The following is a 15,149-nucleotide window of genomic DNA, read 5'->3' as shown; positions in this document are numbered from 1 at the left end:
TCATCACCAGCCATACAAAACACCTCATCACAAGGGCTATTTAAGGTTCCCTGGCCCCTCTGTGTTGGCTAAAGACAGGGCTATTTAATTAAGGTTCCCTAGCCCCTCTGTGTTGGGTAAGGACTGGTCTATTTCAGGTTCCCTGTCCCTTCTGTGTTGGGTAAAGACTGGTCTCCCTGTCCCCTCTGTGTTGGGTAAAGACAGGATTTTTACCCCCCTGTGTTGGGTAAAGACAGGGCTGGCCGTCAAGAGGAGTGCACCAGCTTTGGCGTCTACTCTGAGCCACTCCTGTAGCTTCGTTTCACTGAGACCTATTCTATCATTTCAGATCTAAAGGAGTGGGGATACAGAGGGGTAGTTTGGGCATTTAGAAAGGGTTGAGATATGGACATGTGGACCCTGTATGTATCAATGGTGATCCTGAACTGGCAGATCTCAATCATCTAGTCTCTCTTGTTCAGATCACTGTGTCTCAAACATCTAGTCTCTTGTTCAGATCACTGTCTCAAACATCTAGTCTCTTGTTCAGATCACTGTGTCTCAAACATCTAGTCTCTCTTGTTCAGATCACTGTGTCTCAAACATCTAATCTCTCTTGTTCAGATCACTGTGTCTCAATCATCTAATCTCTCTTGTTCAGATCACTGTGTCACTTGCATAATGCTTGTATTAATGCTTTTATAAAAATCTCTCCAATTGTAGCCTTTGTCCCATCCTAAATAAATACAATGTAAACGTATTTACCTGGAGCCTTGTGGACATTTGACTTAACAGCATGAAACGATCTTCACCCAGATCAATAAACATTTCACTGTTCAACCGGTTTGGTAATGACCTTTAATTCACTTAAAACATACCATGGAATAGAGCACTTGACAATACTTGTTTTTCCACAAGATACCAACTGCCCAAAATATTACAAAAATATATTTAGGTTAAAATACAATACCAGGCTGTACAATGACATTGTTCTCAGTGCCAGAGGTCATTATATACAGTTCAGTGTAAAAACGATGGCCTGAGAATCGATTTGTGTGGAATCTATTCTACATCTCCCTCAATGTGTTCAATCAAATACAGAAAATTAGAAATGTTTGGTAAAAACTGAAGCGGTTTGTTCCAGGTGTTGTTTCCATGGTAACTGTCCTGTTGAGTTAAGACCAGAGCTGCTGTTTGTTCCAGGTGTTGTTTCCAACTGTCCTGTTGAGTTAAGACCAGAGCTGCTGTTTGTTCCAGGTGTTGTTTCCGTGGTAACTGTCCTGTTGAGTTAAGACCAGAGCTGCTGTTTGTTCCAGGTGTTGTTTCTATGGTAACTGTCCTGTTGAGGCCAGGCTGCTGTTTCCAGATGGTTTCTAAACTGTCCTGTTGAGGCCAGAGCTGCTGCTTGTTCCAGATGTTTCTATGGTAACTGTCCTGTTGAGACCAGAGCTGCTGCTTGTTCCAGATGTTTCTATGGTAACTGTCCTGTTGAGACCAGAGCTGCTGCTTGTTCCAGATGTTTCTATGGTAACTGTCCTGTTGAGACCAGAGCTGCTGCTTGTTCCAGATGTTTCTATGGTAACTGTCCTGTTGAGAGCTATTCATGTATATGATATTACATGCATCTGTCTCATCTCACAACTTCAATCTGTTCATTTTCCAAATAAGACTAAAGATGTACCTAAGTAGAGTCTGGTAACCATGGTGATAACACCCAGGATGTATAGTAAGATGGTCAGTCCAGAGGGTCTGTCTGCATGCTGGTTAAGTCCATGAAAAGCACCACAATCTGATCCTGAGTCAGTGTTAAAGTTTGATGCTGATGTTGACCTGTTACTTTGCCTCCTGCACGTCCTCACTCTTCAAACGCCCCCCTCCACAATAACCTGACCCAGAATCAGAAGTTTTATGTAGTTCTATGCTGATGTACCGCAGGGCTGAGCAGCTGTTCCCAGACCTGTTGTTCCTCCTGCTCCTCCACCACCACCTCATCCATGTTGATGTATCACAGGGCTGAGCAGCTGTTCCCAGACCTGTTCCTCCTCCTACTTCTCCACCTCATCTATGCTGATGTAGCACAAGCCTGAGCGGCTGCTCCCAGACCCCCGCCTCCTGCTCCACAGGCAGCAAGGTCCAGCAAGGCCAGCTCCCTGACCTCCTCCAGGAGAGAGTAGAGGTTGGGACATTTACTCTGTCTGAACTCTCTCTCCTCTGTGGACAGTTTGGAGGCCCGGCCCCTCTTCTCCTCCGCCTGCTGAGAGGCCTCCTCTGCCTGCCGAACCACCTCCTGGACCAGCTGGGACCGGCCCCTAGCCCCCTGGGGCTGGGTGGTCTGGACCTGAGTCTCGGGGGCCTGGTGGGGCCTGTTGCTGACCACTTCCAGACGGATTGTGTCTGAGTGACAACGTGATGGTTGTACTGAGATACGCACCTGAGGGGAAGAGGGGGGAGGGGGGGTAGAACTAGCATTAGTTCATCTGTTAAGACCTGAAGCCTGAGGAGCAGCTGGTTAGACGAATCAGAGGTGTTAGAGTAGGGCGGGAACAAAATCCTGCAGGAGGAACGTGGGCCCCCTCGGGACCTGTATTCACAAATAGTCTAAAGTAATTGTGTAGAACTCACAGTGATGTGTTGGAACAGGTTGAAGGTTGAGGTGCCAACAGCAGTAGTGGTAGTGATGTGGTCCAGGTATCTCTGTAGAGAACCAGTCTGCCAGTCACATCCTCCATCTTGTCTCTCACTCACCACCTGGCCCTCTCTGTTCTTCAGGTACACTGCCCCCTTCAGGCCATACCTGGGAACACACACAGTGTGACCTTACTGTTAAATGACCTTTTATGGATATTTGTTTGACCTTACTGTTATGACCTGTATGTTTTTGCTCAGTTCAATGCTACTGTTATGACCTTACTGTGGTATGAAGACCAGCATGCCATTGGCTCTGATGGTGTAGATGACCAGCTCGGCCACACATATGCTCAGCTCTGTCTCTGGGTCTTTGTCTCTGAAGTAGAGGCACTGGAATAGCTCTGTGGACACCTTCTGGGCATGCTGTGCTGCCTATGGGGTCAGAGGGTAGAGGTTAGAGTTCAGGGGTCAATGTCAGAAGATAACGATCCTTACAGGGTGTTTTCTACAGTAAAAGACTCCACACACTGTGCTCTATGCTCCCATGACATTTATTGAAACAACGTTGACCCTTAGGTCTTCATCACCCCCAAGTCGTCCGTTTGGAGATGAATGATATCTGCTCTTATCTCATTGGATCTTTATTTCGTTTTTAATGCTATTGTGGATGTTTGGTATTGCTACGATACTGACCCTGTTCTTGTTGTTGATTTGCTGAGCCACCTCCTCCAACTCTTTGTTACTGGCTAAGGCCTTGGCTGGCCCCTTACTGTTATGACCTTACTGTGATGACCCCTTCTCCATGGCGATGGCTGCAGTGAGCAGGCGGTGGACTGATCATGTCGGCACCTAGCGCACTGGATGGGAGAGGTGAAGTGGGTGTATCGGTCCAGAGCCAGACCTGAAGGAAGAGACACAGAGGTAAACAAATCATCTCTGTCCAGATATAACCTGGGCCCTGATTGAGATAGATCTGTCCAGACATAACCTGGGCCCTGACTGTCCAGATATAACCTGGGCCCTGAGAGTAGATCTGTCCAGATATAACCTGGGCCCTGAGAGTAGATCTGTCCAGATATAACCTGGGCCCTGAGAGTAGATCTGTCCAGATATAACCAGGGCCCTGAGAGTAGATCTGTCCAGATATAACCATACTGATAGTACTGGTCTTGAGGACATTAGTTACCATAGTGATAGCACTGGTCCTGAGGACATTAGTTACCATAGTGATAGCACTGGTCCTGAGGACATTAGTTACCATAGTGATAGTACTGGTTCTGAGGACATTAGTTACCATAGTGATAGTACTGGTCCTGAGGACATTAGTTACCATAGTGATAGCACTGGTCCTGATGACATTAGTTACCATAGTGATAGCACTGGTCCTGAGGACAGTAGTTACCATAGTGATAGCACTGGTCCTGAGGACAGTAGTTACCATAGCGATAGCACTGGTCCCGAGGACATTAGTTACCATAGTGATACTACTAGTTCTGAGGACATTAGTTACCATAGTGATAGTACTGGTCCTGAGGACATTAGTTACCATAGTGATAGCACTGGTCCTGAGGACAGTAGTTACCATAGTGATAGCACTGGTCCTGAGGACAGTAGTTACCATAGTGATAGCACTGGTCCTGAGGACATTAGTTACCATAGTGATAGCACTGGTCCTGAGGACAGTAGTTACCATAGTGAAAGCACTGGTCCTGAGGACAGTAGTTACCATAGTGATAACACTGGTCCTGAGGACATTAGTTACCATAGTGATAGTACTGGTCGACAGGGCAGGCTCCAGTAGAGAAGTAGAGGGCATTAGACATGGCCATGGTAGCCATCACCCTCAGCAGCCGGTTCACCAGAGGGTCCCGGGGGTCCACGGCCCGGTCCAGGGAGTCAGCCAGGGCCTTGTTTGACCTGGGAAAGGGAGTCAAGGTTATGGGTTGAACTTCACTGCTATTTGTCATTTGATCTAGCCTGTATGTTTGAATGAGTTCTTCTTTTGGTGGACTGGTGTGCAGACATGGGATCAAACACATTTGTCAAATACTTGGGAGTTTTCACTTTTGGGAGTATTCCATTTGTTCCATTGCACAAGGCAAAACTACATGAAGTGCAAGTCAATCATTTGACATATTTAATATGAGACATGACTGGAATGTTCCACGTCTCTGTTCAAAGATGATAATAATTCCATGCATATCGATGTATATCCACATCGATAGTTCCACGGCTTATAACATAGTTAATAGAAGTGTTATTAACACAGCTTATAACCTGTACCTGGTGTCTATGTATAGTTAAATGGCTGGTTAGTTAGTGACACCATAGTAACAGTCTACCTGGTGTCTATGTATAGTTACAGTGCGCTGCGAAAGTATTCGGCCCCCTTGAACTATGTATTTTTTTGTGAAGAATCAACAACAAGTAGTTAAATGAGGATCTCTGCTGGTTGAGTTAGTGACACCATAGGCACCTAACAGTCTAAAGGGTGTCTGAATAATTTTATACAAAAAGATTTAAACATCCCAAAGCCCAATTTTTCAGTTTTTGATTTGTTAAAGTTTGAAATATCCAATAAATGTCGTTCCACTTCATGATTGTGTCCCACTTGTTGTTGATTCTTCACAAAAAAATACAGTTTTATATCTTTATGTTTGAAGCCTGAAATGTGGCAAAAGGTCGCAAAGTTCAAGGGGAATGGTTCAAAAATAAACATATCCAGGTGTTATACTTTTTGCGCAAGGCACTGTAAATGGCTGGTTAGTTAGTGACACCATAGAAACAGTCTACCTGGTGTCTATGTATAGTTAAATGGCTGGTTAGTTAGTGACACCATAGTAACAGTCTACCTGGTATCTATGGTGAAGCCGCGTGCCCGGGCACTGTCCTGCAGCTGGTTGAAGAACTCCTGGCGTGGGGGCGGGTGGTGGCGCAGCAAGGCCTGCTGGGGGAAACTCTCCTGGATCTTACGGGCCACCCAGTGGTTGGCATAAATCATGCACTCTGCCACCTGGAAACACACCATTCTCCATCTTGTTAGCTAGGATGTGCATTGGCTAGCTCCTTGATAGGAATGACAAGCAGGATTCGTTGGCGAACATGCTATGGTTTCTACTTCTTCAAATAGTCAATTACAACAGTCAAACATTACAAAAACAAACATGACAACAGTCAAACATTACAACAGTCAAACATTACAACAACAAACATGACAACAGTCAAACATGACAACAACAAACATTACAACAGTCAAACATTACCACAGTCAAACATTACCACAGTCAAACATGACAACAGTCAAACATTACCACAGTCAAACATTACCACAGTCAAACATGACAACAACAAACATGACAACAGTCAAACATGACAACAACAAACATGACAACAGTCAAACATTACAACAGTTAAACATTACCACAGTCAAACATGACAACAACAAACATGACAACAGTCAAACATGACAACAACAAACATTACAACAGTCAAACTTTACAACAGTCAAACATGACAACAGTCAAACATGACAACAGTCAAACATGACAACAAACATGACAACAACAAACATTACAACAGTCGCATTACAACAATCAAACATGACAACAGTCAAACATGACAACAACAAACATGACAACAACAAACATTACAACAGTCAAACATGACAACAACAAACATTACAACAGTCAAACATGACAACAACAAACATGACAACAGTCAAACATGACAACAGTCAAACATGACAACAAACATTACAACAGTCGCATTACAACAATCAAACATGACAACAACAAACATGACAACAACAAACATGACAACAACAAACATGACAACAACAAACATGACAACAGTCAAACATGACAACAGTCAAACATGACAACAACAAACATGACAACAGTCAAACATGACAACAATCAAACATGACAACAACAAACATGACAACAGTCAAACATTACAACAGTCAAACATGACAACAACAAACATGACAACAGTCAAACATGACAACAACAAACATGACAACAGTCAAACATGACAACAACAAACATGACAACAACAAACATGACAACAATCAAACATGACAACAGCAAACATGACAACAACAAACATGACAACAGTCAAACATGACAACAACAAACATGACAACAAACATGACAACAGTCAAACATGACAACAATCAAACATTACAACAGTCAAACATTACAACAACAAACATGACAACAACAAACATGACAACAATCAAACATGACAACAGTCAAACATTACCACAGTCAAACATTACCACAGTCAAACATGACAACAATCAAACATTACCACAGTCAAACATGACAACAGTCAAACATTACAACAACAAACATGACAACAGTCAAACATTACAACAGTCAAACATGACAACAGTCAAACATGACAACAGTCAAACATGACAACAACAAACATGACAACAGTCAAACATTACAACAGTCAAACATGACAACAGTCAAACATTACAACAACAAACATGACATCACACTCAGAGAGGAGACTGGCCCGCATGCAGCAACACACAGGTCAGACAGGACATCACACTTAGAGAGGAGACTGGCCCGCATGCAGCAACACACAGGTCAGACAGGACATCACACTTAGAGAGGAGACTGGCCCGCATGCAGCAACACACAGGTCAGACCCAACATCACAGTTAGAGAGGAGACTGGCCCGCATGCAGCAACACACAGGTCAGACCCGACATCACACTCAGAGAGGAGACTGGCCCGCATGCAGCAACACACAGGTGAGAGAGGAGACTGGCCCGCATGCAGCAACACACAGGTGAGAGAGGAGACTGGCCCGCATGCAGCAACACACAGGTCAGAGAGGAGACTGGCCCACATCAGCATGCAACACACAGGTCAGAGAGGAGACTGGCCCGCATGCAGCAACACACAGGTCAGAGAGGAGACTGGCCCGCATGCAGCAACACACAGGTCAGAGAGGAGACTGGCCCGCATGCAGCAACACACAGGTCAGAGAGGAGACTGGCCCGCATGCAGCAACACACAGGTCAGAGAGACTGGCCCGCATGCAGCAACACACAGGTCAGAGAGGAGACTGGCCCGCATGCAGCAACACACAGGTCAGAGAGGAGACTGGCCCGCATGCAGCAACACACAGGTCAGACCCAACATCACAGGTCAGAGAGAGACTGGCCCGCATGCAGCAACACACAGGTCAGACCCAACATCACACTCAGAGAGGAGACTGGCCCGCATGCAGCAACACACAGGTCAGACCCGACATCACACTCAGAGAGGAGACTGGCCCGCATGCAGCAACACAGGTCAGACCCGACATCACACTCAGAGGAGACTGGCCCGCATGCAGCAACACACAGGTCAGACCCGACATCACACTCAGAGAGGAGACTGGCCCGCATGCAGCAACACACAGGTCAGACCCGACATCACACTTAGAGAGGAGACTGGCCCGCATGCAGCAACACACAGGTCAGACCCGACATCACACTTAGAGAGGAGACTGGCCCGCATGCAGCAACACACAGGTCAGACACGACATCACACTCAGAGAGGAGACTGGCCCGCATGCAGCAACACAGGTCAGAGAGGAGACTGGCCCGCATGCAGCAACACACAGGTCAGAGAGGAGAGACTGGCCCGCATGCAGCAACACACAGGTCACAGAGGAGACTGGCCCGCATGCAGCAACACACAGGTCAGAGAGGAGACTGGCCCGCATGCAGCAACACACAGGTCAGACACGACATCACACTTAGAGAGGAGACTGGCCCGCATGCAGCAACACACAGGTCAGACAGGACATCACACTCAGAGAGGAGACTGGCCCGCATGCAGCATCACACTCAGGCAGACATTTTGTACAGTGCAAAACATCTAAACTACCTGACATTGAGCTTGTTGGTGAGGATCGGCCTGATCAAGGCACAATCACTAATCTATTTGGGATGCGAGATGATTTGTAGATCAGTGATGCGCTGACCCTGTCAATCACACTGACTAACTTCATGTGCTGCATGGTTGACAATCCAATACATACATTTCCATTTTACCCTTGATGGAGGACAATAAAGTGTCTCCCTCCCTCTCAGATGGCTCCCAGGAGATGGCCTCCAGCAAGTCAGCAGACAGACCATCTACCTCCCAGTCCCAGGAGATGGCCACCAGCCAGTCAGCAGACAGACCATCTACCTCCCAGTCCCAGGAGATGGCCACCCCAGTCAGCGGACGGACCCTCTACCTCTCAGTCCCAGGAGATGGCCACCCAGTCAGCGGACGGACCCTCTACCTCCCAGTCCCAGGAGATGGCCACCCAGTCAGCGGACGGACCATCTACCTCCCAGTCCCAGGAGATGGCCACCCAGTCAGCGGGCGGACCATCTACCTCCCAGTCCCAGGAGATGGCCACCCAGTCAGCGGGCGGACCATCTACCTCCCAGTCCCAGGAGATGGCCACCCAGTCAGCAGACGGACCTCTACCTCCCAGTCCCAGGAGATGGCCACCCAGTCAGCAGACGGACACTCTACCTCCCAGTCCCAGGAGATGGCCACCCAGTCAGCAGACAGACCATCTACCTCCCAGTCCCAGGAGATGGCCACCCAGTCAGCGGACGGACACTCTACCTCCCAGTCCCAGGAGATGGCCACCCAGTCAGCAGACGGACCCTCTACCTCCCAGTCCCAGGAGATGGCCACCCAGTCAGCAGACGGACACTCTACCTCCCAGTCCCAGGAGATGGCCACACAGTCAGCAGACGGACATTCCACCTCCCAGTCCCAGGAGATGGCCACCCAGTCAGCAGACGGACCCTCCACCAGGTCCTCCTCACACCCCTTCCCCAGCCAGCAGCAGCAGGATGGGGAGGATGAAGACCCGGACCAGGGAGACCCAGAGGACAAGGGCCAGAGCAGGCCAGACCACTCCAGGGACAGAGCTCTTAACACGGCTCCCCCAGCTGAGGCTGACTCCCTGGGGAGGATGAGGGAGCAGGGAGCCAGCCCTGTTCCTGAGATGAGCAACCATAGCAGGGCCTGAGACACACACAGAACCCCCTGCTGACTCCCTGGTGTGTGAGGGAGCAGTAGCCAGCCCTGTTCCTGAGATGAACAACGATAGCAGGGCCTGAGACACACACAGAACCGCTGACTCCCTGGTGTGTGAGGGAGCAGTAGCCAGCCCTGTTCCTGAGATGAACAACGATAGCAGGGCCTGAGACACACACAGAACCGCTGACTCCCTGGTGTGTGAGGGAGCAGTAGCCAGCCCTGTTCCTGAGATGAACAACGATAGCAGGGCCTGAGACACACACAGAACCGCTGACTCCCTGGTGTGTGAGGGAGCAGTAGCCAGCCCTGTTCCTGAGATGAACAACGATAGCAGGGCCTGAGACACACACAGAACCGCTGACTCCCTGGTGTGTGAGGGAGTAGTAGCCAGCCCTGTTCCTGAGATGAACAACGATAGCAGGGCCTGAGACGCACACAGAACCGCTGACCCGCTCCACATCCATGGCTCCAACTGTCAGCATACATACTCACCCAGCACCAAGGGACGCTGTCTTCTAGGACTGACAACTCATCTGAGGATGTTTTCTCTCTGTTCAAGGACATTTTCAATTAAGTTTCTACAAATGTAAAACATGGTCATGTGTTGTCAACCATTTTTACTCTAATAAATGTTGCCATACGGGCCAAACATCCTGTTGTGGAGCTGATGTCCTGTTTCCTTTCCTTGTTGCTTTTCTGAGCAAAACGCCTCATCACCAGCCATACAAAACACCTCATCACCAGCCATACAAAACGCCTCATCACCAGCCATACAAAACGCCTCATCACCAGCCATACAAAACGCCTCATCACCAGCCATACAAAACACCTCATCACCAGCCATACAAAACACCTCATCACCAGCCATACAAAACACCTCATCACCAGCCACAAAACACCTCACACCAGCCATACAAAACCCTCATCACCAGCCATACAAAACACCTCATCACCAGCCATACAAAACGCCTCATCACCAGCCATACAAAACGCCTCATCACCAGCCATACAAAACGCCTCATCACCAGCCATACAAAACGCCTCATCACCAGCCATACAAAACACCTCATCACCAGCCATACAAAACACCTCATCACCAGCCATACAAAACGCCTCATCACCAGCCATACAAAACGCCTCATCACCAGCCATACAAAACGCCTCATCACCAGCCATACAAAACGCCTCATCACAAGGGCTATTTAAGGTTCCCTGGCCCCTCTGTGTTGGCTAAAGACAGGGCTATTTAATTAAGGTTCCCTAGCCCCTCTGTGTTGGGTAAGGACTGGTCTATTTCATTAAGGTTCCCTGTCCCTCTGTGTTGGGTAAAGACAGGGCTATTTAAGGTTCCCTGTCCCCTCTGTGTTGGGTAAAGACAGGTCTATTTAAGGTTCCCTGTCCCCTCTGTGTTGGGTAAAGACAGGTCTATTTAAGGTTCCCTGTCCCCTCTGTGTTGGGTAAAGACAGGGCTATTTAAGGTTCCCTGTCCCCTCTGTTGGGTAAAGACAGGTCTATTTAAGGTTCCCTGTCCCCTCTGTGTTGGGTAAAGACAGGATTTTTACCCCCCCCCTGGCCGTCAAGAGGAGTGCACCAGCTTTGGCGTCTACTCTGAGCCACTCCTGTAGCTTCGTTTCACTGAGACCTATTCTATAATTTCAGATCTAAAGGAGTGGGGATACAGAGGGGTAGTTTGGGCATTTAGAAAGGGTTGAGATATGGACATGTGGACCCTGTATGTATCAATGGTGATCCTGAACTGGCAGATCTCAAATCATCTAGTCTCTCTTGTTCAGATCACTGTGTCTCAAACATCTAGTCCCTCTTGTTCAGATCACTGTGTCTCAATCATCTAGTCTCTTGTTCAGATCACTGTGTCTCAAACATCTAATCTCTCTTGTTCAGATCACTGTGTCTCAAACATCTAATCTCTCTTGTTCAGATCACTGTGTCTCAAACATCTAATCTCTCTTGTTCAGATCACTGTGTCTCAAACATCTAGTCTCTCTTGTTCAGATCACTGTGTCTCAAACATCTAGTCTCTCTTGTTCAGATCACTGTGTCACTTGCATAATGCTTGTATTAATGCTTTTATAAAAATCTCTCCAATTGTAGCCTTTGTCCCATCCTAAATAAATACAATGTAAACGTATTTACCTGGAGCCTTGTGGACATTTGACTTAACAGCATGAAACGATCTTCACCCAGATCAATAAACATTTCACTGTTCAACAGGTTTGGTAATGACCTTTAATTCACTTAAAACATACCATGGAATAGAGCACTTGACAATACTTGTTTTTCCACAAGATACCAACTGCCCAAAATATTACAAAAATATATTTAGGTTAAAATACAATACCAGGCTGTACAATGACATTGTTCTCAGTGCCAGAGGTCATTATATACAGTTCAGTGTAAAAACGATGGCCTGAGAATCGATTTGTGTGGAATCTATTCTACATCTCCCTCAATGTGTTCAATCAAATACAGAAAATTAGAAATGTTTGGTAAAAACTGAAGCGGTTTGTTCCAGGTGTTGTTTCCATGGTAACTGTCCTGTTGAGTTAAGACCAGAGCTGCTGTTTGTTCCAGGTGTTGTTTCCGTGGTAACTGTCCTGTTGAGTTAAGACCAGAGCTGCTGTTTGTTCCAGGTGTTGTTTCCGTGGTAACTGTCCTGTTGAGGCCAGAGCTGCTGCTTGTTCCAGATGTTTCTATGGTAACTGTCCTGTTGAGACCAGAGCTGCTGTTTGTTCCAGGTGTTGTTTCCGTGGTAACTGTCCTGTTGAGGCCAGAGCTGCTGCTTGTTCCAGATGTTTCTATGGTAACTGTCCTGTTGAGACCAGAGCTGCTGCTTGTTCCAGATGTTTCTATGGTAACTGTCCTGTTGAGACCAGAGCTGCTGCTTGTTCCAGATGTTTCTATGGTAACTGTCCTGTTGAGACCAGAGCTGCTGCTTGTTCCAGATGTTTCTATGGTAACTGTCCTGTTGAGACCAGAGCTGCTGCTTGTTCCAGATGTTTCTATGGTAACTGTCCTGTTGAGAGCTATTCATGTATATGATATTACATGCATCTGTCTCATCTCACAACTTCAATCTGTTCATTTTCCAAATAAGACTAAAGATGTACCTAAGTAGAGTCTGGTAACCATGGTGATAACACCCAGGATGTATAGTAAGATGGTCAGTCCAGAGAGTCTGTCTGCATGCTGGTTAAGTCCATGAAAAGCACCACAATCTGATCCTGAGTCAGTGTTAAAGTTTGATGCTGATGTTGACCTGTTACTTTGCCTCCTGCACGTCCTCACTCTTCAAACGCCCCCCTCCACAATAACCTGACCCAGAATCAGAAGTTTTATGTAGTTCTATGCTGATGTACCGCAGGGCTGAGCAGCTGTTCCCAGACCTGTTGTTCCTCCTGCTCCTCCACCACCACCTCATCCATGTTGATGTATCACAGGGCTGAGCAGCTGTTCCCAGACCTGTTCCTCCTCCTACTTCTCCACCTCATCTATGCTGATGTAGCACAAGCCTGAGCGGCTGCTCCCAGACCCCCGCCTCCTGCTCCCAGACCCCCGCCTCCTGCTCCCAGACCCCCGCCTCCTGCTCCCAGACCCCCGCCTCCTGCTCCCAGACCCCCGCCTCCTGCTCCACAGGCAGCAAGGTCCAGCAAGGCCAGCTCCCTGACCTCCTCCAGGAGAGAGTAGAGGTTGGGACATTTACTCTGTCTGAACTCTCTCTCCTCTGTGGACAGTTTGGAGGCCCGGCCCCTCTTCTCCTCCGCCTGCTGAGAGGCCTCTGCCTGCCGAACCACCTCCTGGACCAGCTGGGACCGGCCCCTAGCCCCCTGGGGCTGGGTGGTCTGGACCTGAGTCTCGGGGGCCTGGTGGGGCCTGTTGCTGACCACTTCCAGACGGATTGTGTCTGAGTGACAACGTGATGGTTGTACTGAGATACGCACCTGAGGGGAAGAGGGGGGAGGGGGGGTAGAACTAGCATTAGTTCATCTGTTAAGACCTGAAGCCTGAGGAGCAGCTGGTTAGACGAATCAGAGGTGTTAGAGTAGGGCGGGAACAAAATCCTGCAGGAAGATCGCTCTGCAGGAGGAACGTGGGCCCCCTCGGGACCTGTATTCACAAATAGTCTAAAGTAATTGTGTAGAACTCACAGTGATGTGTTGGAACAGGTTGAAGGTTGAGGTGCCAACAGCAGTAGTGGTAGTGATGTGGTCCAGGTATCTCTGTAGAGAACCAGTCTGCCAGTCACATCCTCCATCTTGTCTCTCACTCACCACCTGGCCCTCTCTGTTCTTCAGGTACACTGCCCCCTTCAGGCCATACCTGGGAACACACACAGTTGTCAGTGTGTTACGGTACTCTTTTTAAATCAACCTATTTATGGATATTTGTTTGAGAAATATCTCAACATAAATCACTGTAGTGATTTCTACTGTATGTTTTTGCTCAGTTCAATGCTAGCCTGGTCTCAGATCTATTTGTGCTGTCTTGTCAACTCCTATGATTTACTTGTTGGCAATGACCATATGAGTTGGTAAGACAGCACCAACTGATCTGGGACCAGCTCTACTGTGATGACCTTACTGTGATGACCTTACTGTGATATGAAGACCAGCTCTACTGTGATGACCTTACTGTGATATGAAGACCAGTTCTACTGTTATGACCTTACTGTGATGACCTTACTGTTATGACCTTACTGTTATGTCCTTACTGTTATGACCTTACTGTGGTATGAAGACCAGCATGCCATTGGCTCTGATGGTGTAGATGACCGCGTCGGCCACACAGCGCTCATCTGTCTCTGGGTCTTTGTCTCTGAAGTAGAGGCACTGGAATAGCTCTGTGGACACCTTCTGGGCATGCTGTGCTGCCTATGGGGTCAGAGGGTAGAGGTTAGAGTTCAGGGGTCAATGTCAGAAGATAACGATCCTTACAGGGTGTTTTCTACAGTAAAAGACTCCACACACTGTGCTCTATGCTCCCATGACATTTATTGAAACAACGTTGACCCTTAGGTCTTCATCACCCCCAAGTCGTCCGTTTGGAGATGAATGATATCTTCTCTTATCTCATTGGATCTTTATTTCGTTTTTAATGCTATTGTGGATGTTTGGTATTGCTACGATACTGACCCTGTTCTTGTTGTTGATTTGCTGAGCCACCTCCTCCAACTCTTTGTTACTGGCTAAGGCCTTGGCTGGCCCCGCCCCCTTCTCCATGGCGATGGCTGCAGTGAGCAGGCGGTGGACGATCATGTCGGCATAGCGACGGATGGGAGAGGTGAAGTGGGTGTATCGGTCCAGAGCCAGACCTGAAGGAAGAGACACAGAGGTAAACAAATCATCTCTGTCCAGATATAACCTGGGCCCTGAGAGTAGATCTGTCCAGATATAACCTGGGCCCTGAGAGTAGATCTGTCCAGATATAACCTGGGCCCTGAGAGTAGATCTGTCCAGATATAACCTGGGC

At 47.8% G+C, this 15,149-nt stretch overlaps 1 protein-coding gene across 1 annotated transcript in view; it reads right to left on the bottom strand.

Moving 5' to 3' along the window:
* Positions 1–1,357: 1,357 nt before the first annotated feature.
* dis3l (DIS3 like exosome 3'-5' exoribonuclease) overlaps positions 1,358–15,149 on the bottom strand; it is a 71,256-nt gene continuing 57,464 nt past the window's right edge. Inside the window, 5 exon segments of the mRNA XM_042315780.1 lie at positions 1,358–2,088; positions 13,282–13,621; positions 13,829–14,000; positions 14,406–14,551; positions 14,813–14,991. Of these exon segments, the coding sequence (XP_042171714.1) occupies positions 2,042–2,088; positions 13,282–13,621; positions 13,829–14,000; positions 14,406–14,551; positions 14,813–14,991 (884 nt within the window). The 3' untranslated portion in view covers positions 1,358–2,041.

The sequence above is a fragment of the Oncorhynchus tshawytscha genome, unplaced genomic scaffold (assembly GCF_018296145.1).
Source record: "Oncorhynchus tshawytscha isolate Ot180627B unplaced genomic scaffold, Otsh_v2.0 Un_contig_1847_pilon_pilon, whole genome shotgun sequence".
NCBI classification, from domain to species: Eukaryota; Metazoa; Chordata; class Actinopteri; order Salmoniformes; family Salmonidae; genus Oncorhynchus; species Oncorhynchus tshawytscha.
Note: the sequence above shows the minus strand (reverse complement) of the source record. Positions and strands in the feature narration are given on the sequence as shown.